The 24806-nt window shown below is 37.3% G+C and overlaps 1 protein-coding gene across 2 annotated transcripts; it reads left to right on the top strand.

Moving 5' to 3' along the window:
* The first annotated feature begins 2045 nt into the window (after window positions 1-2045).
* Window positions 2046-24462, top strand: LOC113064140 (dual specificity tyrosine-phosphorylation-regulated kinase 2). Of its 2 annotated transcripts, XM_026234734.1 has the most exons (4): window positions 2046-2167; window positions 2271-2403; window positions 15542-15673; window positions 19822-24462. In XM_026234734.1, the coding sequence occupies exon 4, from the start codon at window positions 19843-19845 to the stop codon at window positions 21412-21414; it is 1572 nt and encodes a 523-aa protein (XP_026090519.1). In that variant the 5' UTR covers window positions 2046-2167; window positions 2271-2403; window positions 15542-15673; window positions 19822-19842; the 3' UTR covers window positions 21415-24462. The 2 variants fall into 2 exon arrangements, with proteins under 2 accessions (XP_026090519.1, XP_026090527.1); XM_026234742.1 differs by lacking the exons at window positions 2046-2167; window positions 2271-2403 and adding an exon at window positions 14921-15028.
* The last annotated feature ends 344 nt before the right edge of the window (window positions 24463-24806 follow it).

Genomic DNA, 24806 nt, shown 5'->3' with positions numbered 1-24806 from the left:
TAATTTTGTGCTGTGTCATGTTTAGGTTAGTGGAAATGACCTCACAATAACAGAGTGGTGTGTAAAACTCTTGGACATTTTAAAAGATTCTATACCACAAACTTAAAATAATTCACATACTTTTGAAAATCCAGTGTTTAGTTGATCCTGATGATCCTGATCCTGACTGATCCTGGGGTTCATCTTCCATGAGCGGTATGATATCAGCATTTTTGTTTCCAGGCAGAACTTTAAAGAACACAACACACCCATTTCTGCAGAATTCAACCAATCAGATGACTTTGAAACTCCTGAAGTGTTTCCAATTTTGTGCACGATATGTATCAGACGTTCAGCCAATGGTCCATGGCTGTAAAGTATGAGGCTGAGACTACTTATATTACTACTGCACATATAGTGCATACATTGTTTGTGGGTTTCTTTTCTGAATTTTTTGCATAGTATTGTCGTGTGACATTCTTGTAAGTAAAGAGACAGTGTGAACTCCTGTGAGCTGTACAAAAAAACATTTCTTGGGTTTGAACACAACGCTCTTATATGAGCAACCCTCCAGCATTTAGTGGTGTAACTTGAGAAGCAGAGAGCAGCTCGGGTGGCATGCATGAAAACTGTCCATTCTTTTCATGGATTTTCTGTAGTCACTAAATAGCTCTGGTGAATAAAGTGTCCACGGTGTAAGTGATTAGTTTTCCATCCCAAAATGGCCACCAGGCTAGGTAGACCACCTGCTTATAGATGTATGTCCATTTAGTGGGAGCACCAGTACCACATACAACTGGCCCTGGGGAGCTCTCATACTTTCTGTAAATCACATTTCTCCCAAACATTTAATGTTTTTTTTTTTTTTTTTGGTTGGCATGTCAGGTGCGCTAAAGCTCTGCTTATTTTTATTTTAGCTCAAAGCTGCTCCATGGCCAGCCTGTATAGGGCCAGATGTATTAAACCCTGTCATGCATTAATAAGACTCTGGTCTGGTCTGCTGTCTATTTGGTGTAGCCTGAAAATAATGAAAATAAAATAATCTAAGACGCTAGATGCCGAGACTAGAAAAGCCTTAACCATATTATTTTAAACTGATCCAGTGTTTGTTTTATGGGGCAGTAAGAATAATCTTAGATGATACATTTAGCAAAGCTGTTTGGGTTTAATTTTTGTCTCTGACTGCAACACCATTTTTAACTCTGTCTGGTTGTTTATATAAGCTAGTGTGAACCTCTTCCTGTGGCAATCTGAGATAATGTAAGAAAGTCTGATTGAGCATAAAAACTTTCAGATCTGTATAAAATGATAACAAATAAGATGATAAACAGAAACTAAAAAGTGTCACGGGAAGCACTGATTGCTGCTAGCCAAGGGTCATATAATTATAAGGAATGACCAGCAGCAGTGGCTTAAGACTGATATGGTGATCAGTGTCTGGAGATTGAGGTAAAGTAGAGGAGTGCAATAACTATTTGTATGTATCTTTTTGTTATGATTTTGCTTGTAACAGTCTTTAAGTTTTATGTTTCAGTGTTACACAAAATTGAAATTCTATCGTGAGTATCAAGATGATAAAAGAATTGACATTTTTGGTTTAACTATTCTTTTAAGAACACTCCTACTGTCACATGGCAGTCAGTGAACAAATGTCCTCCTCCCCCATTCTGACATACAGGACCATAACCTGTCCCTTTGACCATTACAAAATTGGAATCAACTTCGTAACAGGTTGCACATACTAGTATTTGTATGGTACAGTTATTTTCTCATGCTAACCTAAATTAAAAAAAAATTCTGCAGAAGCTTTGCTATCATTTATAAGTAAACAGATACGTTTCTCTTGACTGAATGAGTGCTGATTGATAGACTGTTAATCCTGTTGTTTAACTAGTGTGACACAGAGTAGGTTTCTTCATGCTCTGTGAAAATATATCTGTTGAGCTGAGTAGTAGAAGATCAAACCCAGAAAAGGGTGGTCCATACAGTGGATCAATTACAGAGTGACAGTACTCATTACTTTGGAAGGAGGAGTTAAGTTGAGCGTCTTTCTCGCACACACACATTTTCGTTTTCAACCCCATCAATTGTTAAGCAGTGTAATTTTACTTTGTCACACATCTACTCTGTACTCATGCCCTGGCCATTTGAGCTGTGCTAACAGAAGGCTTCGGTGATCATATGTGAGGTAACAAGTCTCAAGCTCCTCAGAAATCCAATGGGTCCAAACTGCATCATCTGATGTATGTCTTTTTTTGTTTTCTCTTCAATAACACATTTTTATCCAACAGAATTGAAGAATGAACAGGAAACCAGTTGGATTTTTAGCCTGTTTGAGACGGTCGATGTCCATCAGTGAAGAATGTGACAAGATGTGTTTAAAGCCTTCACTTATGATCCTTCATCTAAGGCACATCTTTTAAGGTAAGCAAGGGACAGCTTTAAGAAAAATTGGAGCGTAACAGAGGTGGTTTTAATAAATGGACTTGGTGTCAATTTGTGAATTCCAAATAAGGCAGCACTGAATAAGAAATCAATATGACTCTCTTGGGAAAATGCAGGAGCAGAAGATTAGAAATGCTCCTTAATTACAAGCACTGAGATTAAGATTGAGTGCTCTGTCACATTGGAACTCGCAAAGGTGGAACTATTTACCTTTATTGGCAATAAGAGAGACACAAAGTATTTCCCCTAATAAAGATAAAAAATAATAAAAACTTTTATTACTTATTAATTCTAATTCTAGCTGGCATCCTGAAGCAGCATCCTAAGTGGTTCAGAACAGGGCACATAGGCACAAATACAGTTATCATATAAACAGTGCTTCAGGACATTCCACTGAAAGTTGTAATAATGCTGTCTTAGAATCTGGTGAAAACACAGTATCTGAGGTGGCTGCATAATTAACTTGCTTCAGTTTTGGACCAGCCTTCATGTAAGAAGCACAGCTACTGTTTGATGACAGCAAAATGATGGCTAAGGATGCATCTCAAAGGTTTTGGTGAGTCATTGTATTTCAATATGGAATTTTCTTCCGTTTCGATGACACTCTTTGGGCCTGGTGTTAAATATTTGCCTGAGTTCATGTTTGCTAAAAAAAAAAAAATGAGCATCAGATAAGACTCAGACTGAAAGGAAAATAATGAGATAAAGAAAGAGCAAAAGGGAGCCACACCTTATGCTTATCTCCAGTTGATTATACTGTGATCACATCATCATTGTGACCAAAATTGCACATTATACTCCATTATGGTTACTCTGGTGGATTGAATGAGAGTGCAAACAAAACTGGAAACAAAAAGGAAATTCTAAAATATTTTTTACCCTAGCAGGAGTGGCTGTGGTAGTTCATAACCTTGCATTGTCAATTTATTAGCTTCACTGAAGCATTTCAGTGGCTTCCCACCTGACACTAAAGTACTGAGTTTGTAGTCAGCTAGGTTGTTCTTTTGTGTTGGTGCCAAGGGAAATTAGTTTGATGGATGCCATTTTCTGCCTTCCCTCCGGCTAGAGGATTTTTGTTTATTTTTTATGAATTAATGACTTTATACAGTGAATGCCAGTTTTGATGTGTACCGTACCTCAGCATACAAGTTGCTGCCTGTCTGGGTTATAAATATTTAAACACCCATATCATTTTTGTTAATACAGACATTAATTCACATTACACTAAAAATAATTTGACATTTTGAAAAATAAATTGTTTTTTCTGTTTGTTTGCCATTTCCAATTTCAACTTGATTGAAGAGTGACAGTTAATCAGCAATGGGGGATATAAAAAATGTGATGCTGCGTCTCATGTTGGGGGTCTGGTGTCTCTTTTCAATTGTGCAGATGGCACTTTTATGTTAGCACCACCCCCACAGTCACAGAAGATATTATTGGATGTTACAGCCTATTCATCAATTGTCTAATGAGCTGATTGGTCCACAGGTCTGTAGTTTACCTTGTTTGTAAGACAACATTGTGGCTAATTGAGCCTTCAACTTCATCGATCAAAAGATGTGCAAAGAGCCATTTCAAGCTTGGACTTCTTTTGTTTTAGCTATGCTGTTGTAGCTATGCCAAAGAAGGAGGCATGTTACCAACCACCGGCATGACTACAATAGCCTTGAATGTAAATATCAAAAACAAATTGTAATTTGAACTAGACCCATTCCTGTCTTGTAAACTATTGCTGTTGTGGGATGTAAACAAGGCCTTGAGCTACTCAGGCTGATAATCAAGATTCATTGTTGCCAGGCAACCCATTATTTGCACAGTCCTGGACTGGTCTCTGTAGTTTGTGTAGCCGGTGTAAACAATATTACAGATGGGCTCAATGATGGCTCTTTAAACATGCACAATACTATTGTGTGCCCAAGAGAACATATGTGCAGCGTGTTGCGCTGAAATCCATCGTTCTTTACATGGTCTCTAAAGTGGCTTACACTGGATTACTGCAACAGACTTAGACAAATGCATGCTTTGTTAGTCAGCTCCCTCTGTAATCAATCCGTTTGGACACGTTATACAGGCCAGATGTTGCACTAGCAGCCATGGTGACAATGGGGGGAAGAGTTTGACTGAATTTAGGGACGAGACAAGACTTTGAATGAATGTAGCCAAGGTTTCCAATGTGGCAACAATGAACACCTCCTTCACTGTTGTCAATAGGCAAAACCATACAGAAGTGTTCTAGCCAGAGGGGTTTCCCAGAGGCAGGAAATACTGGGAATGTAGGTGTCAGAGGCAAGGAATAGTAGGAATGAGAGATGATTCCACCTTTAGCTCAAGGCACTGAACTATTCAAGCATGGTTAATGTTGCCTGAGAGCTTTGGATCCAATGCACAAATGAAGATACATGAAACCCTTCATTCGAACAGTGACAAACCGTTACCCATACATGCAAAACACAAAAGCCTTATGTTTGAAATTGTTTATTTCAAACAATTTAGATTCTTCCGGCCATTAATACATTTATGCAATACTCTTGACATATATGTGAGTATATGAGAAAACAGTGTGAAAGCATGTGAAAAAATAGTCATTTATAGCATGGTTAGACTTTGTTGCATGAAACTGTTTGAGTCACTGCCTCGCATCTTATATATGTATCATATTTGATTCAGTGCTACTTTGAATAGTACTGATGATTTTTCAGAGGCATTTCCAAGCTTTTCTACAAAAATCCACCAGATGGCTTTAAAAATAAACCTTGCTAAATATATGCAGTGTGGGTGAATGTATGACAGCGGAGCTGACAAAAATATGCTCTATTGCCTCAGGGAACTTTCTTTGGGAGACGGATCTGTAATGTACTGTACACAGAGAGAAAGAAAGACAATGTGAATGAGTACGGAAAGTGAATGTCTGTTTGTACATGTCAGTGTTGAGATTTTATTCTGAAAATTGCAATTATCTGAGGAGACAGACATATTTTTCATATTTCAGCTACTGACATTTTTTTCTTTATATTCTCCTGCAAGTCATGCTCAGTTACACTTCGTGTGCCAATATAAACAGCTTACAAGAATACAAGAAAACTACCTAATGTGTTATATTTCAAAGTTAATTCATGGAAACGGGGAAGTACTGTCGGTTGAGGTAATTCCCTACAAACAGTTTAAGTCACTGTCTATTCTCATAGGTAAACTTCATTTTTTATTTATTATTCATAACCCAGTCTTTTTGTGCGATCGCATGTTTATATTTGCCCAGACACTCTGCGTGGGCAGGGAGTGTGCATGCAAATATAGTCTAACGTGTGTACATGACTCATTTGTTATGTAACCAGCCACCATTTTGTGAGTCTCTCATCAGTCAAGCTGTGTGTCAGGAGTGTTGATTTGCCAGACAGCTCTCCAGCCCAGTATCTATTGATTTTTTGCCATTGATGTGAGGGGCTGACAACAGATCGAATCACTAAACAGTACACAAGCTCATTTCATAAACCTGATTGTATTATTAACCAGATGGAAATGGTACTTCAGCCATCTGTGCTTTTGTTATGGCCCAAAAATCCTAATTGGCCAAAACGGCTCTGAGATACACCTGCCACCTGTTTTGAGCTTTATGCTAATATTCACATGAATATTATAGGTTTTATTAACCGTTTCTGCACTGGTACCTGACTGAAATGGTTTAAGAGTTGGTGGATTATTTCATATATGTTCATATATAATAGTGCAGAGTACTGGAGTTTAATTGCTGTACATCTGTTGAGTCTTTCAATGACGGATGAGAGGTTTTTGTGTATGGTAAACACAAGGAAATTATATTTCTCTTCCTAAATCTAGTTAAATGACTTGATGTCTACTGAAAACATAAACAGCTGGCTTTAAAAGCAGCTTCCTAAATGCCAAGTAACCTAATAAGTGACCATTTTAATGCTTTATGTGGCACCAACCACATGTGCCACAAAAACAACAAAATGATAATCTGCACAACTCCTGACAATTCATTCTTATTGAGATTGTTAGCATGCTGCTAAGCTAAAGGTATGATACTCTAATAAGCATAGAAATACACAGCTCAAAAATGTAAAAGTTTCATATCAGTCAACAGGATTCCTCATCTGCCCTCTTGTAATTCTTTTTTCACCAAGATTTCACTAGGTTTTGGAATAAAGCATGTGTGTACAGAACTGACAACATAGCATATTTTTGAGTTACGGAACATGATGGAAACAGTAAAAACTCTCAGGTGTGTATGGGTGCTTTTGAAAAGCTCTCATGTGTATACTTCCCCTATCTGTCCCCAGGACTGGATATTATTATGAAGTGTTTTGTCTGCTGGGTTCATTATTGTTACAGCAGAGCAGGTGAGGTTATACACACTTTAATTAGTCACCAGGGGGGAACTTTGGTTCATTCAGGCTTTTAACAGACCGCTTTTGTGTTTCTTTTGTCCTTTTTGCAAGATGAGTAGTAAAGAAAAATGCTTTATATGGTATGTTTATCAGCCAGAAACGTATAGCAGTATGTATAGAACAAGCTAGTACTGACAGGATAAAAGGTTAAAAATAGGTTATATGCGCACTGCAAATCTGAACCTGAAATAAAATAAACTTGACTTATACAAAGCAAGCTGTACATATGAGAGCAATACATGATACTGGCATATACTGTATTATGTGATGTTGCATGAACCAGCTATCTGTGTTAGCTGCATATTTATCCCCATATTCTGAAGGCTGTCACTGCATCCATGTGCCTCACTGAGCATGTTGCCAAGCGGAGAAAGCTCAGTTTGGAATCTCCACAGATTCCTAGAGTAGCGTTCTGATGCCTGGATGCTCCAGCAGTTCTAAAAGTAAAGCAACTAAATATAGACCAAGGCTTGCATGTTGCATCCTCCCTCTAAGCTGATGGTGTACGTACAAGAAGACATCATTGTACAAAGAAGGGGCTACCATTTTATGAGTCTGTTATCATAGCCGTAGTCTGCGCCTCAGACGGCCCTCCCACAATCTGTTTGCTAATCATCTGATGCATATTGCTTACAAAACTAGGAAGTACTTTCTCAATCTTGAGAGCTCTAATTTATTTGACTGGCTTTACAGAACTTCCTAGAGTAAGGGGTCACAGCATTTTTTTAATCAGTCGACCATACTGATAACAAAGTCATGTTTACAAGCTACTGGACTGACACCTGGAGTACTTTTAATGATGAAATAATCACTGGGTTTGCCAAACGTTTGCCAGGTTAGTGGTTTAATATATATATATATATATATATATATATATATATATATATATTGTCTTATGGGAGCAGTTAGTAATATGTTATTATGTAGATATCTATGAACTCTAAACTATGTCTATTTTTTTCGTTTTCTTTTTTTTCTTTTTTTACTTTTTGCATGCATATTTCCAACAATTTTCTAGTGTTTTGTACACAACCATTTATGAACTGTTGCACCTTCATCCATCCATTCATTCAGTTTTTTTTCCCATATTTGTTTGTTGTTGTATTATTGTATTGTATATATTGTATTCCAGATAAAATTTTAAGAAATTATGTATGAAAAACAGCAACCTGCTAATGTGGTGTTCCTCAGGAAATCACTTATCCCGTAAAGATCAAAGTCTTTGTCTTACAAGTCATTTTTTAGAAACCAAAATTAATGTTTTTATTTAGCTTAACCTGAAAATAATGTTTATTTAATAATCAGTTAACAAATTAAATGTATTTAATAATTAAACACTTAAATGTAATAACATACAAATGTTTTTAATTACACATTAGTACGCTTTCATATCCACTTTTTAATGATACACTGACGTTACCCAGGTTAAGTAAAAATATATTAAAAAATTATGAATATGTAATACAGGGCATATATGTGATATAAAGTGATTCTTTCTGGGTTTATTTTTTCAAATTAATGAGTCATGAACACTGAATGGCTTTCTCAAGGTAAATTAGAGGTAACATTATGTGACATTGTTTACAAGCTGTGTTTTATTGATATCTTTCTACGGTTGAAACTAGTGCCATAACTTATAGTTATATTGTGCTAAAATGACATTTATGGTATGTATTTAAATAAAAGCTGAAACTTTGTTACATATCAAATGTAACAATTATTGCATGGCAGGTGCATTACAAATTATGTTTAAAGGGGGGGTGAAATGCTATTTCATGCATACTGAGTTTTTTACACTGTTAAAGAGTTGGATTCCCATGCTAAACATGGACAAAGTTTCAAAAATTAAGTTGTATGATTAAAGGAGTATTTCTGTTCCAAAAATACTACTTCCGGTTTGTCACAAGTTTCGGAAAGTTTTTTTCGAGTATGGCTCTGTGTGACGTTAGATGGAGCGGAATTTCCTTATATGGGTCCTGAGGGCGCGTCTGCCGGAAGAGCGCGCGCTCCCGTATAGCACAGCACTGAGAGCACAACAGACTTCACTGATTAGAGGCTCAGAGCGAGAGCATCGCGAAATGTCACAAAAGGAGTGTGTTTTTGGTTGCCAGGGCAAGACAACCCTGCACAGATTACCTAAAGAGAAACAGCATTAAGGGACCAGTGGATGGAGTTTATTTTTACAGAGCATCAACGGAGTTGTGTAAGTGTTTGTGTTTGTTCCCCTGTATTTCGAAGATGCTTGTTTTACAAACAAGGCCCAGTTTGACGACGGATTTGCACATCGTTTATTTCTTAAGGATAATGCAGTCCCAACGAAAAAGGGTCACAATCGTGTGTTGGAACCGCATGCGGTGAGTGAAACGGCTTCAAATATCTCTGTGTTGTTAACTTAGCTGTCGGCGTGTAAGCACATCAAGTAAACAACATGCGATGTTGTCATCAAACTGCACTTTCCACATGTACAGCTAAAAAAAAAAAAAAAAAAAAAAAAAAAAAACGACAAAGTGGAACTTAATCATTTTCCAAAACCGCTAAGCAAATATATATACAGTTTCAGTACATACCACATAGAGCCGCTGTTGTTGCTGCTGCTCTTGTTAAATTTCAGCCTCTGGATCATAAATATACGCTGAATCTGACTGTTAGCAATGGTTTGTTTTGGTTGGTTTTGTCCTCAGGTAATGTCACAGCTTCCAAACGCTATCAGCGCAAAAGCCTACAGGCTCTCGTGATTCTTTAGCTCCGCCCACACGTCACGCCTACAGACGCTCGTGTTTTTCTGGAAAAAATCGGTACAGACTATCTTTCTCTTATGAATATAATAAAACTAAAGACTTTTTGGAGTTATGAAGGATGCAGTACTACTCTATAGGTACTCAAGATTAACAGGATATTGAGTGAAAACGAGCATTTCACCCCCCCTTTAATAATGTTTTGTTATTGCATCAGTATAGACTAAGACTGATTTGGGGACTTGAGCATCAATATCAGTTTTTCTATAAAGGAATTTTTTGAATGAGAAATTAATATTGTCAACTCAGCCTAGTGTCAACACTGTTGACATGTTTACTTGCTGTAGCTTATCCACATTGTGTACACACAAAAAAAAAAAATAGATGCTGACAAGCCAAAACACACTTTTGGAAAAAGGTTTCAGCCCTCCAAAACCATTTTGGCAAAATAAAAAACTACTCTATTTTTTGTAATAACATCCCAAGGCACCCTGGAATGCTTCTAGAGCCCTCATAGACCCAGGCCCCATGGTTGAGAACTTCTGCCATAAGACATTTGGTACAAATATCATAGTAGATTTGGCCTAGTAAAGGGGGTATCTGAGAATGGGGTTTAAAGTCCCTTTGTTTGTTAATAGAAAGCAAAAGCATGTCAGTATTTACATAAGCAGCGGAGGAACTCAACTGCAAATAACCCCAATGATTCTATTGCTATCGCACTTCTGCAGGTCTTTTGAGTGCCATGCCAGTGATTGCATGGCTATGCCTCAGCAAATGGGTTCTGTCAGCTCTTTGCTATCACACTATCAGAAACTACAAGGCAATAAAGTGAGAATTAACACTACTCCTAGATCAGCCCTTCTTACACTCCCTGTTTAAAGTGACCCAATCCTGTTATCAGAGCCCCAATTCCTTACATAGTGCCTCCTGATGTTTCCCAGTAACTGCAGTGACAAATGCCATGACAGCCATCCCAGCATACCCTGCTCCCTTCTGACCACAGCCTGACATGTGACACTACACTAGCTTGCTTCCTGGGGGGATGGATGTGGGAGATGATTGCGAGTTGTTTTTATTTTGCATTTTTAAAGAGTGTACATTTTGTAAGCTGAACCTTGCTTTTTGTTTGTTTTAGAGGCTGAAAGTGAAGCCAGATTCAACAGTTCTCTAAAATAACTAATTCCTATTCAGTGCTGTGCAAGAATTTTGGGATAGACCACTTTTCTATGGAGCCAAAAGAGTCTCAATAAAGATAAATGCACACACTACATTCACATATGCACACACAGGATTCATACATGCACACACATGATTCATAAATACACACACAGGATACACAAATGTGCACGAAATTTACAAATGCACACACAAAATTTAAAAAGCACAATAAATACACACACAGGATACACAAATGTGCACAAAATTTACAAATGCACACACAAAATTTAAAAAGCACAGAAGATTCACAAATGCATAAAAAATTCAGAAATGCACACAAAATTCAGAAATACACACACAATTCAGAAATAAAAACAACATTTACAAATGCACTCAAGATTCACAAATGTACAGAACAAGATTCAGAAATGTATTTCTGATGCACACACACATATATCTTGATTTACAAACTGCTTGCGGTCTGTGAACTTCACTGCATTTGTGTGTGAATTTTGAGACTCCTCTGACTTGGCTCAACACACAAATGCATGGAATGATCAGCAACCAATCAGATGTCTCCCTTCTTTTAGCCAATCACAAGAACACACTCCACGTGGTTGTTTACTTTTAAACCAATCAACACGTTCACACAGCCTATTTATGAAATTGTATGGAAATACAGATGTTTAGATTACAATTCAGGTTTATTTTTTATTATTTTTTACAAAATATAAATTTAAAAATGTCTCAATACATATAACCTATACTGTGACTGCAGAAAAAAAGTTAACCATGGATTCATAAATTTGCAATGCAATGGGCAATTATTTCATTTTATTGAAATATTTTAATGAAAGTAAAAAAAAAAAAAAAAATTACACCTTTTTGAATATTTTAAGTATATCTAAATATTCTTTTGGATGCAATATAGAAGTCATTTTAATTATAATATTCTGTCCCAACATGAAGAGAGAGTCAGTGGTCCGCTGAGAGAGGAAAGTGACTCTCCGGCTGCGCAAAGTGAGTCGCCGCGTGAGGAAAGGGAATCGTTCGCTCAACTTCGCTGGGTGAGGAAAGTGAATCGTTCTCTGAGGAAAGGGAGTCGTTCGCTGCGTGACTCGTAAGGAAAGTGAGTCGTTCGCTGCGTGACTCGTGAGGAAAGTGAGTCGTTCATCGTTCGCTGCGTGAGGAAAGTGAGTCGTTCGCTGCGAGAGGAAAGTGACTCTACCGGCTGCGGAAAGTGAGTCTCCTGCTGCGCAAAGTGAGTCGCCGCGTGAGGAAAGGGAATCGTTCGCTCAACTTCGCTGGGTGAGGAAAGTGAATCGTTCTCTGAGGAAAGGGAGTCGTTCGCTGCGTGACTCGTAAGGAAAGTGAGTTGTTCGCTGCGTGACTCGTGAGGAAAGTGAGTTGTTCGTCGTTCGCTGCGTGAGGAAAGTGAGTCGTTCGCTGCGAGAGGAAAGTGAGTCATTCGCTGCGAGAGGAAAGTGACTCTCCGGCTGCGGAAAGTGAGTCTCCTGCTGCGCAAAGTGGGTGTCCAGCTGCGCAAAGTGAGTCGCCGGCTGCGTGAGGTAAGTGAGTCGTTCGCTGCGTGAGGAAATGAATCGTTCGCTGAGGAAAGTGAGTCGTTCGCTGATTGAGGAAAGTGAGTTGTTCGCTGAGGAAAGTGAGTCGTTCGCTGATTGGCTTATTAGTAAACAATCCCCCACGTGGGGTGCATTCTTGTGATTGGCTCAAACAAGGGAGATATCTGATTGGTTGAAGATCATTCCCTGTTTAAAAAAAGGCATTTGTGTGTCGAGCCAAGTCAGAGGAATCTCAAAATTCACACACAAATGCAGTAAAGTTCACAGACCACATGCAGTTTGTAAATCAAGATATATGTGTGTGTGCATCAGAAATACATTTCTGAATCTTGTCCTGTGCATTTGTGAATCTTGAGTGCATTTGTAATTGTGTGTGCATTTCTGAATTTTGTGTGCATTTCTGAATTTTGTAAGCATTTGTGAATCTTCTGTGCTTTTTAAATTTTGTGTGTGAATTTATGAATTATGTGTGTGCATGTATGAATCCTATGTGTGCATATGTGAATGTAGTGTGTGCTTTTATCTTTATTGATACTCTTTTGGCTCCATACTTTTCAAAGACTGGAATAGGATTATCTGAGTTGATGAAACTCAAAACCACAACAGTACTCACTCAGAGGAATAAGATCAATCATTAGTGCTTGATGTCTCTTAGATAATACACAGATTCAATCACATCACATATAACCTAATCACCATGGAATGTGCTTTGAAATGTAGCTTGGATTCTTTTTTTTTTATCTGTAGTGATGCATTTCTACAAATTTACCCGCAGCTTTAGTCAGTGATATAAGAGGAATATGGGACATTATTTTTGTGTAGTGTTGTATTTGATGCAACTGTACTAAAATAAATCAAGCAATCAAAATAGGCAACATAATCTAATATGTACATACATGGCTCTTGTTTGGGAACTAAATGTACAGTACATGTGGAGGCAGTAATGATATGCCACACTCACTCCACCCTCTAGTGGACAGTAATTTCAACTGGCTTGCAAGAATAATGTGCTTAAAGTGTAAAAGGAAGTTCATGATTTAAAATGTTAATTTGTAACCAGTGGTAAAAAAAAGTTAGTTGGTCAATAAAACATAGCAGAAAGTTACAAATGATAAGGCAATAGTTTGTTTAAGGCAACCTGGCTTTTACCGGACATCTTTCAAATGGGCAAAGAAATAAACAGATCTGTTCATGTGTGAATGTTCACATGAAATCAAGAAGTAGTTAAGACTAGTTCCGACTGTGAAATATCCACTTTTTTCTTAGACTCTTCAAACTCAAAAGGACATTTTAATCACAAATGTTACCAAAGCAAACAAGTTTCAAAACTGCATGCTATAATTGTGTGTGATTGAAAAAGGACTGAAAGCATGAAAAAAAAAAGGTTTCTCATAAAATGTACAGTATGCACATGTAAACAAACTTGTGGCATCAGCTGTGTGACTAACTGAATTTGTGCTGTTTGGGACTGTGATTGGTGGACTTTGGGAGTCCTTTGGGAGTATGGCAAGCCATTTTAACATGACAACTTTATTTCAGTAGTAGACTTTTGTATCATACATGCATTCATTAATTAACTGGTCAAACTTTATATTGGGTATAGTTTTAACTACTATGAACTTACTATGTACTATGTACTTACATAAAAAAATAAGTACAATGTAGGCTACTTATTGTGATCGTATTGTATTACAAAACACGTTTGCTGCTATTGAGGTGGGATTTGGGAAAGGTTAGCAACAGGTTTGGTGGTTTGGGTAGGTTTAAGGGTGGGTTAAGGTGTAAGGCATGGGTCAACAGTGTTATTATAAATGTAATTTCAGAAATTGATTACAGATGTAACTTCATATGGTTTTAATATATAATTACAATGTAAAAACATGTATGTACAAAATAAGTGCATTGTATCAAATGATTGATTTAAATATAATTACATTGTAGTTAAGGCCATTTAATATAAAGTACGACCCTTTCATTCATTAATTTGTTCATTTATTTACTAAGGTGAACAGGAAATGGGCTACTATAAAAACTTTGAATAATTACAACTAACTAAAAATAAAAAATACGTATTGGTAGCAGTAGCCTACCAAATTAATGGTTTTTAGTGCCTTTGTAAAAGATAAGTGTCACTATTGCATTAATAGAGAGGCTACTATTCACAGATAAATGTGAAAAGGGCATGCCGCATGGGGAGGGAAGCGTACAGAAGGTGGAGGCGAACGAGGCTGATAGATAAGTCCAGACAACACCCTAAACCGGTTTAAAGTATAGTCCGTTTAATGTATTTGTGTGAGAGAATGCCACGGGCTGTGCAGAATGTCCTAGGCCCAAAAGTGCGGAGCAGTACAGAGCCATGCTTGCGTCTTTGTTTGTTTTGCACGTTTCCAAGCGATGATAACGCGAAATCGGGTAGCGTTTGAGGAAGAAGCCCCTAGAGTTTGCTAGCTCAGGTCTGGATGTAGCTGATTGGAGTAGCAGCAGTCAGAGTGGGAGATCACAGGGAGGAGGGGAGAAACTCTGAAGTGGCTTTTCTGCGTGTGTGTGTGTGTGATTCTCAAGCGGCCATGTTAACCAAGAAACCCTGCGCTACTCCTGCTGTCCACCCGACTGGTAAGGAACAAAATGCCCGGATCTAAGAGAGCGACGCCGGTCTCATTTATTCTCCGGAGTGGATTGAGGAAATGGCTTATTTATCCGATTTAAATGATCCATAACGCTTGTAAGGCTCGCAGCTTTTCGTTTCATTGCTCGCCGTTGACTGCATGGTCGAGTACAGTAGCTATAAGCCCCGGAAACAGCAATGGAAAAGCAGCCGTTTTGTATTTATTGGTTATTACTGTTGCTATAGAGACTAGATATAGAAACCAAGCGCTTTAGATGTAATAGCCGTTTTATAGCTCGCGTGTCTGTATTACAGATTTTCCTCGTGCTAATGTTGGTTTTCGTTTGTTGTGGGGTTGTTCAATTGTTTAAGTGCCATTCCGGTCTTATGTATCAATGCATAACGTCACGGGGATATAGTTTTCATTTACATTACATTTACATTTATTCATTTAGCAGACGCTTTTATCCAAAGCGACTTACAGATGAAGACAGTGGAAGCAATCAAAAACAACAAAAAGAGCAATGATATAAAAGTGCTATAAGTGATATAGTTTTCTTTTGTCTTTTAAAAATACTGACAGGCAGTGTAAACATTTTACCAAATAAATTTTTTGCTGTTTTTCAACAGGCAAAGGGGGAGAGATTTGCCAGCTCCAGTCTTCCCCAGGACTGGGCATCGGGGGGTCCCCGAGCTGGAGCCGGGACTGAAGCCACATCACCCGTCACATTACCACCACTCAGGAACAGCAACTCTCTCACGGTAAAATTAACCTTCTTGCTTTCCAGTTCCACCTTTCATGTCCCTTTATTTGTTCTCATAATGTGTTTTTTCAAAATTAAGTAATTATGAGGCTTTTTTATTGTCACGTGTGCTGATTTCAAAACAATTAAAAATATGTGGAAAACATTTACTTTGTATTTAGATTGCTGTATGTGTTTTTCCTACACATTTTTGATTAATGTTTGAGGTATATGTACCAGAAGAAAACCATTTTCAGTTCAGTATAAATCTGTTTATAGTATAAATCTGTTTATACTGTGCTTTTTGCGATAATTTTGTGTTTGACTGCATTTTTACAAAAAATAGTTCCTAACAAGTCACACTGAGCAAGATAGGTTATTGTTACAAGATAGGTTATTGTTACAAGATAGATTGTGGTTATAACAAATTAACTTTGACACCCCTAAAAAAAAATCTTTCTAATTTTCCTCTGACCACCAAGCACCCATTTCAATATGCTTTATAGCTTGTATTGTTCAGAGCCCTGAAGTAATAGTCCATATTGTGTCAATATTGTGAGATTTTGGTAGTGCATAAGCAAGGTTCTGACAGAAAAGAAAGTCTGACACGTTTATAAACGTAAAAAATGAAATTTGATGATGGTTAAGACAAAATCATCACTTTATTTGCAAGGTATGCATTTTTAACAGACAGTAATTAGAAGACCTTAACAGTAGTTTTAACATTTTGAAAACCAAAATGCATGCTTTACCCATTGGTTTTGTAAATATAATACTTTTTTTTTCTTTTTTGAGGAAAGTAATATGAGCAGTAGTAATGATCAGTGGCTCTCTCAGAATCATTGGCTGATGTATTGTGTGTTGCCATTAGTGGGGGATGGGAATGCTCAGGCCATAAGTGTGACGCCAACCGGCACAGCTGAAATCTAGTGAATTTCCTAGATTTCTATACATCCAAAATTACAATACACTGAAGTCTGCATGGCAAGGATATTTTGCATGGTATTTTAATAATAAACCGGATATTCCGATATATAAGCTCATAATGCATGACAATCAAGTAATTTGTTTATTAGTAAAGTTTAAAGAATTGCAGTTCATATAAATGTATTCAACGTTATTCTGAATTAAATACAAGAATTGGATCAATGCCATTTATGACTAAGTACCCCGGAGTTCTTTTTTTAGCTGTCATTCTAATAGGGGTAAATTTAGACACAGACTCGCGTGGTAAATGCATTTGTATGTCTGCTTTCTCTAACAAGACAGATTTCCTGTGATTTGTTATTTAACTTACATCAAATTACATTTTAGCATTGTATTTGCAAATCTAGCTCTTAAACCAACATGTATATTTAATGACATTTAACTGATTATCTGCAAATACATTTGCAAATAATCATGTATTCCCTGTTTAAGCGAATAAGTGAAGACCATGCAGACCTTGCTTTACTTCCATTTAGGATTGTTTTAGGTTTCTGAAGATGCAAAATAAACCTCACATCTTACTGGGAATTATAACTTGCACCTTGCCCTTACTTATTACTTACATGGCAATTAGGTGTGATGATAAGCTATGATGTGATGATGTTAACAGTAATTTTAAAGGGCTTATTCCTTGGTTATGTAACAGATTACATCAACAAATTAAATCTGATTGTTTGATGCGGTATATTGAGCTGATTATTTATAAGATATTAAAATACATTTTGTTTATATTGTCTGCGTACTAAGTCGAATCATGTATGGCATTTAGTATGAAACATGGGGACTTTTTCTCTCTGCATTTGTCTAAAAAAATATATAAATAAAATAAAATGAAATATCTTTCAAAGTCCAGTTAAACTCCTTAAGGGCAGTTGAATCACAGCTTTTTAGCACTTCAATCATGCAGTAGGCTATATTTATTTTGCAGAATAAGTGAGCATTGACCCCCTACTTGTCCAGATCATGTTAGAATTAACCGACAGGGCAGCCAAGTACAGAATAATTAAATTGACGCTTTATTCAGATTCACTCTTAGTTATACACAAGATGGGAGAGTATCTTGTCTATGATGCATAATCTCTAAAAAAAAAATAAAAAAAACAAAAAAAATTTTTTTTTTGGGTGGCTGGTAAATTATTTAGACTACCCTGACCAACCAATCCATAAATCTCTGCTTTATATAATTTGCTCAAATAAATTGATGTAATTTTTTTTGTGTGACACCTAAAGACTGGTTTATTGATTTAGGATCAGCTATTGGTTACATTTATATTTAGATTTGGCATTTAGTTTTCTAACCCAGAGCTTTGTTGTTCTACAGTGCATCATTGTCACTGCTCTTGTCTTGTATAAGGCAGGGGAAAAGAAATATGGCTGTATATTGAGTGTTTTAAGAGCAGATTGTATCAGAGCCCTTGGATTTAGAGTTCAAGCTGGGTATTACTCTTTATCTTCAGTCAGAAGTGTAGAAACATCAGCACTGACCATCTGGGGATTACAAATAGTTTGAGATTAAAAGGATCTGAAAAAATCTAAAGTCTTGTATTACCCTGATATGTTATTTAGTTTTCGAGATTATCACTCTTTCTGCATGTGAATACAGCATGGCTGAGATTAGACAATAAAGCACAATTAAGTGGATTTATGAGCATTACCATTCAAAACACAAAAATAAACACTAATCCATTAAAACTATTAGTCTGAAATAATAGGACTGCAGCCATGTCAAGGGAGTCATGTTCAAAGGTGTAAGTGTTTTTGTGTTGAATGAGAAATTTGCCACAAATGTCTGACTGAAGCAACAGGATGTCCTTGTAAAAACAAGATGCCGAGGTAATCACATTTTCAAGGAAGCAAGCATCTTGCCGGGCAGGAGATTCAGGAAAGCAGGAAATTCATGTCTAATGTCCTTTAATAAACAAAAACCTCGCCTGCATATTTCCCCATTCTAAAAACAAGGCTATTTGTTTTACAAACAAATAGCATTTGAAAGTTTAAGAAATTGCACTCAACACCTCAGAAACCAATCTTTTAGAACAGTTATGTAACATTTTGAACTAAATTATGCAAACCATGAAGTCATGAACACATTGATTCCTTTTGCAAAAATAGAAAAAAAAATGTTTACATGATTATGTGAGAAGGTCCCATCATGTTCAGTCCAAAGTCAATACATAGCAAGGCATACCATTTAGGATTATACATAAGTGCCGAATCTATTTTTATTCTACACATTTTGTCTTTCAGGCCTTTCTTTTCATTCTGTATATTATGTGCTGATCTCTGGTCTTTAGTTTAGGAGGCTTCATTCCTCTTGATCCAATAAGTAAAGTCAAGTCTGCTTTATTTTCAATTCTTACACATGTACAGCACATACATACAGATAATTGAAATTATCGTTACTCTCAGACCCTTGGTGCATACAGATAATACTAACAGTAGAGCATAAAAATAAATATAGAGATTAAATCTAAAATACAACTATATAAATAAGGGCATGTAAAAAAAAATACAGTTAAAGCAGCACAAGGCAGGGGTTCAGGGGAGGGGGGTTCAGAGCATTTAATTATACCCTGTCTAGGCTTTTCTTATTTTTTTAGTGTATCCAAATACATATACAACATGCAAGGCTATTGTAGAGAATCATGGAAAAATTGTTAGTCATTCTTACAACAGTAGTGTTATCTGGCCTGAAGTTACCTCCCTTTCACTTTAAACTTTAAGGTTGAAATTAGTTGAATTTTCAATACCTTCAAAAGATTCTATAGTTCTAGTCTGTTTTGCATCAAATCTAAATTTGGTTTGTTAATTTAATTCAATTCAATTCAAATTTATTTGTATAGCGCTTTTTACAATACAAATCGTTACAAAGCAACTTTACAGAAAATTATGTTTCTACAATATTCAGTAGTAGCTTATGGTGGTGACTGTCAGTTTGTGCACGTTTGACAGGATTTTTAGAAAAAATTAATACAAGACATAATAAGCCAGACGATGAACATTATTAATATTATTAATTAATAATTATTATATGATGCAGTCACACTTATAGCAATATTTGTTAGTTCTGTTTGTTGATTCAGGGTTTGTTGATTTACAGTTATATCAGCTGTGTTCTCTTAATTTATTTTGAAATCAATCCTCAAATGATGCATGTTGTTTTTGTTTTACCTTATCCAGGCTGGAGGCAATAAGCACACAATGAATGACCATCTGCACGTCGGGAATCACCAGCAGATCCACGTTCAACAGCTGTTCGAGGAGAATAGCAACAAACGGACAGTGCTGACTGCACAACCCAATGGGTTGACACCGTTAGGTAGAGCAGGTCCGGCCATGCCAGAGAAGCAGCAAGAAAGCAGCCAGTGTCGTCAAGGCAGCTCAACTTCCATCAAATCAACTGAAAGCAAACCCAAGCCAGCACCTTTGACTCCTGAGCAGGCCATGAAACAGTACATGTCTAAACTTTCAGTGTTTGAACACCAAGAGATCTTCAGCTACCCTGAGATCTATTTTATAGGTCCAAATGCAAAGAAAAGACAAGGTGTAGTTGGGGGTTCAAACAATGGTGGTTATGATGATGATCAGGGCTCCTACATTCATGTGCCCCATGACCATATAGCATATAGGTATGAGGTACTAAAGGTTATTGGTAAAGGCAGTTTTGGCCAGGTGGTGAAGGCCTACGACCACAAGAACCACCAGCAAGTAGCCTTGAAAATGGTACGGAATGAAAAGCGATTCCATCGCCAAGCAGCTGAGGAAATTCGCATTCTGGAACACTTACGCAAACAGGATAAGGACTCCACCATGAATGTCATCCACATGCTGGAGAACTTCACATTCCGCAACCATATCTGCATGACGTTTGAGTTGCTTAGCATGAACCTTTATGAACTTGTCAAGAAAAACAAGTTTCAGGGCTTTAGTTTGCCACTAGTGCGCAAGTTTGCACACTCCATCTTGCAGTGTCTCGACTCCTTACACAAAAACAGAATCATTCACTGCGACCTCAAGCCTGAGAATATCCTTTTGAAGCAGCAGGGGCGCAGTGGGATAAAAGTGATAGACTTTGGCTCCAGCTGCTACGAGCATCAACGGGTCTACACTTACATACAGTCACGCTTCTACAGGGCCCCAGAGGTCATTCTGGGTGCCCGATATGGGATGCCAATTGATATGTGGAGCCTAGGTTGTATCTTAGCGGAATTACTTACTGGGTACCCTCTCTTGCCTGGAGAAGATGAAGGGGACCAACTAGCATGTGTCATAGAGCTGCTGGGTATGCCCTCCCAGAAGCTACTGGATTCATCAAAGAGAGCCAAAAATTTTGTCAGTTCAAAGGGATACCCCCGTTACTGCTCAGTCACAACCTTACCTGATGGCTCAGTGGTGTTGAATGGGGGAAGGTCACGTAGGGGCAAGCTCAGAGGTCCACCAAGCAGCAGAGACTGGGTGACAGCACTTAAGGGCTGTGACGACCCCCTCTTCTTGGACTTTCTCAAACAGTGTCTAGAATGGGACCCGTCCCTGCGCATGACCCCTAGTCAGGCCCTTCGCCACCCATGGCTCAGAAGACGCTTGCCAAAACCTCCCACTGGGGAGAAAACCACCATAAAACGGATCACTGAGGGTACTGGTGCTATAACTTCAATCTCCAAATTACCTCCCCCTTCTGGCTCAGCCACAAAATTAAGGACTAACCTGGCACAAATGACTGATGCCAATGGGAATATACAACAAAGGACAGTGTTGCCAAAATTAGTTAGCTGAACACTAATTTCTTTTTTTCTTTGAAATTCTAATATTGGAAATTGTGCAAAGCTGAGCATTCAGAAGTGTGGCACTTTTAGAAATAAGAGTCGTTAGCATATCCACAATTTATGAACTGCTTTGTAGCACCTTTAGTTGGAGTTTTTTTTTTCTAGGAAAGTTAAAATGGCCAAGAAAGGGGGAACAACACTTTTACGTTTTTATCTCTGGGCTGGTATAATCCTGCTTTGAAGGAGCATTCATACAACATGATCTATAATAACTAAAAGTCCCACTTGGTTTAATAACTAAATCTTGTAGCATAAAAAGTAAATGGCCTCACCACAATGAAGTAATGATAGAATACATTGTTTTGTGTGCTTCTGAAATTTTAATCACCACCCTCAGATCCTGTCAGATAAATAGTGCGTTAATGGGTGAGGATTAAAAATGCATTTGACTAAAAGCTATGTGATCTGAGGCTTGTTGCATTTCCCAGCATCATTCTTGTCAATATCAAGAATACAGAACACACCATGGTAAGAGAAACCGGTCATTATGGAAAGTGGATGTTGCAGACTGTTATGAGATAGCAGAAATGTTTACAAGATAGATTTGGTTTGTGCCTAAGAATCTCTTGACATTCCTTAAATAAATTATGAGTAAAAGAGAGGGTGTCTAGAGTGGTCTACATTACTGTAGATTCATGGCAAATGTAAAGGAATTGATGTGGTTTGAAACAGTAAAGTTCTCAGTAGGACTTGACAGGTGTACGTTAATGTTATTATAAGCTATTCACTGGAAGAGTTGCTTTTGAACAAGTACTGAAAAAAATGGTGCTTTACCTTTTTTATTTATTATTTTTTTATAGCTTGATTCATAATGCTCATGGATCATGGATCAAAACAGTGTTGTGTAATCACAATGAGCAAAGACTGGTTAGTTTGCAAGTTAGGTTCTAGATTTCTTTTGTCTTTAAAGTGGATGCTGTTTTGCAGTGACTAGGACTAAAAATTGAAGAATAGGAAGGCAGGAAATTGCATTTACCTGAATGCAAGCAAGTACCAATGCTAATAAAGATAAATATTTTTGGTGGACAATGTTATGGCAGAGCATGACAGTTGATTCAAGTTTTGAAATCAAATGTATAACTACTAAGACAATACCGATGGCTACATTGCATACCCTCATATTAATTTTGTGGATTTGCTAATATCAGGCCAGAGTTAAAATTCTAAAAGGTTGTTCCTTTTTTCATAATAAATAATGTTACAAATAAGCCATTAATAACACTTTTTCCCCAAATCTAAAACAGCTGGATTTGAAAAGGCTGGCCATTTTTGTAGCATGGAAAAATAATTTGACTGGCATGGGTGTAAAAGTTTAAGTTTATTTATTTAATTTTATTGTTTCAGCATAGGTGGAACCAGTGGCCTGAATATGGCTTATATATCAATTGAGTGATTTATGGTGTAATGCACAAAGAAATATATCTGCCACTACTCAGAAATACTACTCTAGCAGGAAGCAGTCCTGCTTACTCTTCAAGCAGTCATGGATTTTGGGTGTGTCGACGGGGATCTAACTATGGGCTGTCAGGGAGACCAGCAAAGCTGTAATGCTCATGTTGATTCCTCAACCTCACACTGGAGAGTGAGAGTGCCCTCCAGGCCTACTGCACACTGCACAGGGGCTCAGGCCCCTTTGGACACCCATAGTGCTTTATAGATACAGAAGTTACCTGCTAACATCAGCAGGCATTTCACAATGTACTTTACACTTTTTTTATTGTTCTGTGAATTGACAGCAGTGTGGAATAATTGTGCCCTTAGGTTTAATGCAATGTGCCTTTGGTTATCAATGCCATTCATTTTATTTCAAACAATGATTCTCCCTTTCATTTACTTTGAAAGACTCATGGTGATTCTCTTGCACACGATTGAGCATCGCCCAAAGATACTTCCCAAACCTCATTAAATGGGACTTGGGAATAAGTGGCTTCACAGTTGAGTTTGTACATGCAGTTTGGACACTCAGTGTTTTTTATACCATGATTTGAGAGGAGAAATAACATTTGGGCCCTTTTCCAACAGGGATGTCTTAGTAAGAGACAACAATTACTACAGTGACATAGAACAAATGTCTTCAGCACTGCATTCATGTTGTCTTAACATCAAAGTATTTGCGGAGATACATTTGGTTAATTTTATTACAATAGAAATAAGAACACATTTTTAATATTTTACCTCAGACTGTTGTAATATTCTTGTACTTTATGAATCCAGGGCATTTGGTACATACCAGAGTGCATTCCTTTCTGTGTTAGTGGCTATGAGGGAAAAGAAGCCAGAATTTCTCTTTTTACCTGATCAAAAGGCCATCAAGCCACTCAAGGGTATGTCTTGAAATTGATAATCCTCTGTGGAGAGGCAATGATAGGGGAAGGATGCTTGAGCTCTATTAGACTGTCACATCACCTGTTAAAATGTCTGACAGATGTAGCATACCTCCAAACCTCTGTTACTCGACATGGTTGGATGTATCTCTAGAGCAGTGTAAACTGCAACCCCAAGAAATCCACAGTGAGTCCGTTTTCATCCCAGTGTGCAATACAGTGGTAGCATTGTTGAGGAAAATCAAACTACATTTTAAGGTTACATTTTAAAACAATGTGCTTTTTACGATTTTTAAATGTATGCCCTAAATCTTGAATCTAGCTACCCACTGTCAACTTCGGTCAGTTCTCTTTTAAAAACGAATCTTTAAATGGAGGAACAAAGTTGACGTTATTTATATTCAGCCACAGAACTGTACTGTACATATGTGAATTTGTTGAGAATTTGATGTGGATGTGTACATATGTATAATGTTTTAATTTTGTGAAATGCTGCTGAAAACACTACATATATTGCTGTAGTGGGGTTTTGTTGTTGGCAGCCAGTTTAATGATACTGTATGTATTGTACAGCTGACGGAAGAAGAGTTTTTTTCTAGTGATCATTTGTTACATTTTATTGTTGTGGCTGGAATATATTAATAATAAAAGTTTTAATGTCCATCTTTACTAAATGCTTTTGTGGTGATGTTATTAAGCAATCTGAAAAACCCAAATTCTGTATTTCAGTTCAGATCATCTGTGTGACAGAATTGTTTGACCACACATTAGCAAGAGGCGGTGTGGTATAGTGGATACTGCTTAAGGTAAGAAACCAAAGGGTTGATGGTTCAAATCACAAAAGGATTGAGACATGAACTAACATTATTGTGTCTTTCAGTCACTTGAGAATAATAAAGAAAGAGAACTATAAAATGTTAAAAATATTTTCAGAAATCTTTCAAACTTCCGTACCACAACTATAAAGATAACACAGAGGGACAATATTGTTGGTACCATTTTCAGAGCATTTTCCCAT

Source organism: Carassius auratus, chromosome 4, assembly GCF_003368295.1.
Source record: "Carassius auratus strain Wakin chromosome 4, ASM336829v1, whole genome shotgun sequence".
NCBI lineage: Eukaryota > Metazoa > Chordata > Actinopteri > Cypriniformes > Cyprinidae > Carassius > Carassius auratus.
Note: the sequence above shows the minus strand (reverse complement) of the source record. Positions and strands in the feature narration are given on the sequence as shown.

What these genes read in the sequence shown, in the direction of transcription:
- LOC113064140 (XM_026234734.1), top strand. Translation starts at nt 19,843, where the DNA reads ATGAATGACCATCTGCACGTCGGGAATCACCAGCAGATCCACGTTCAA.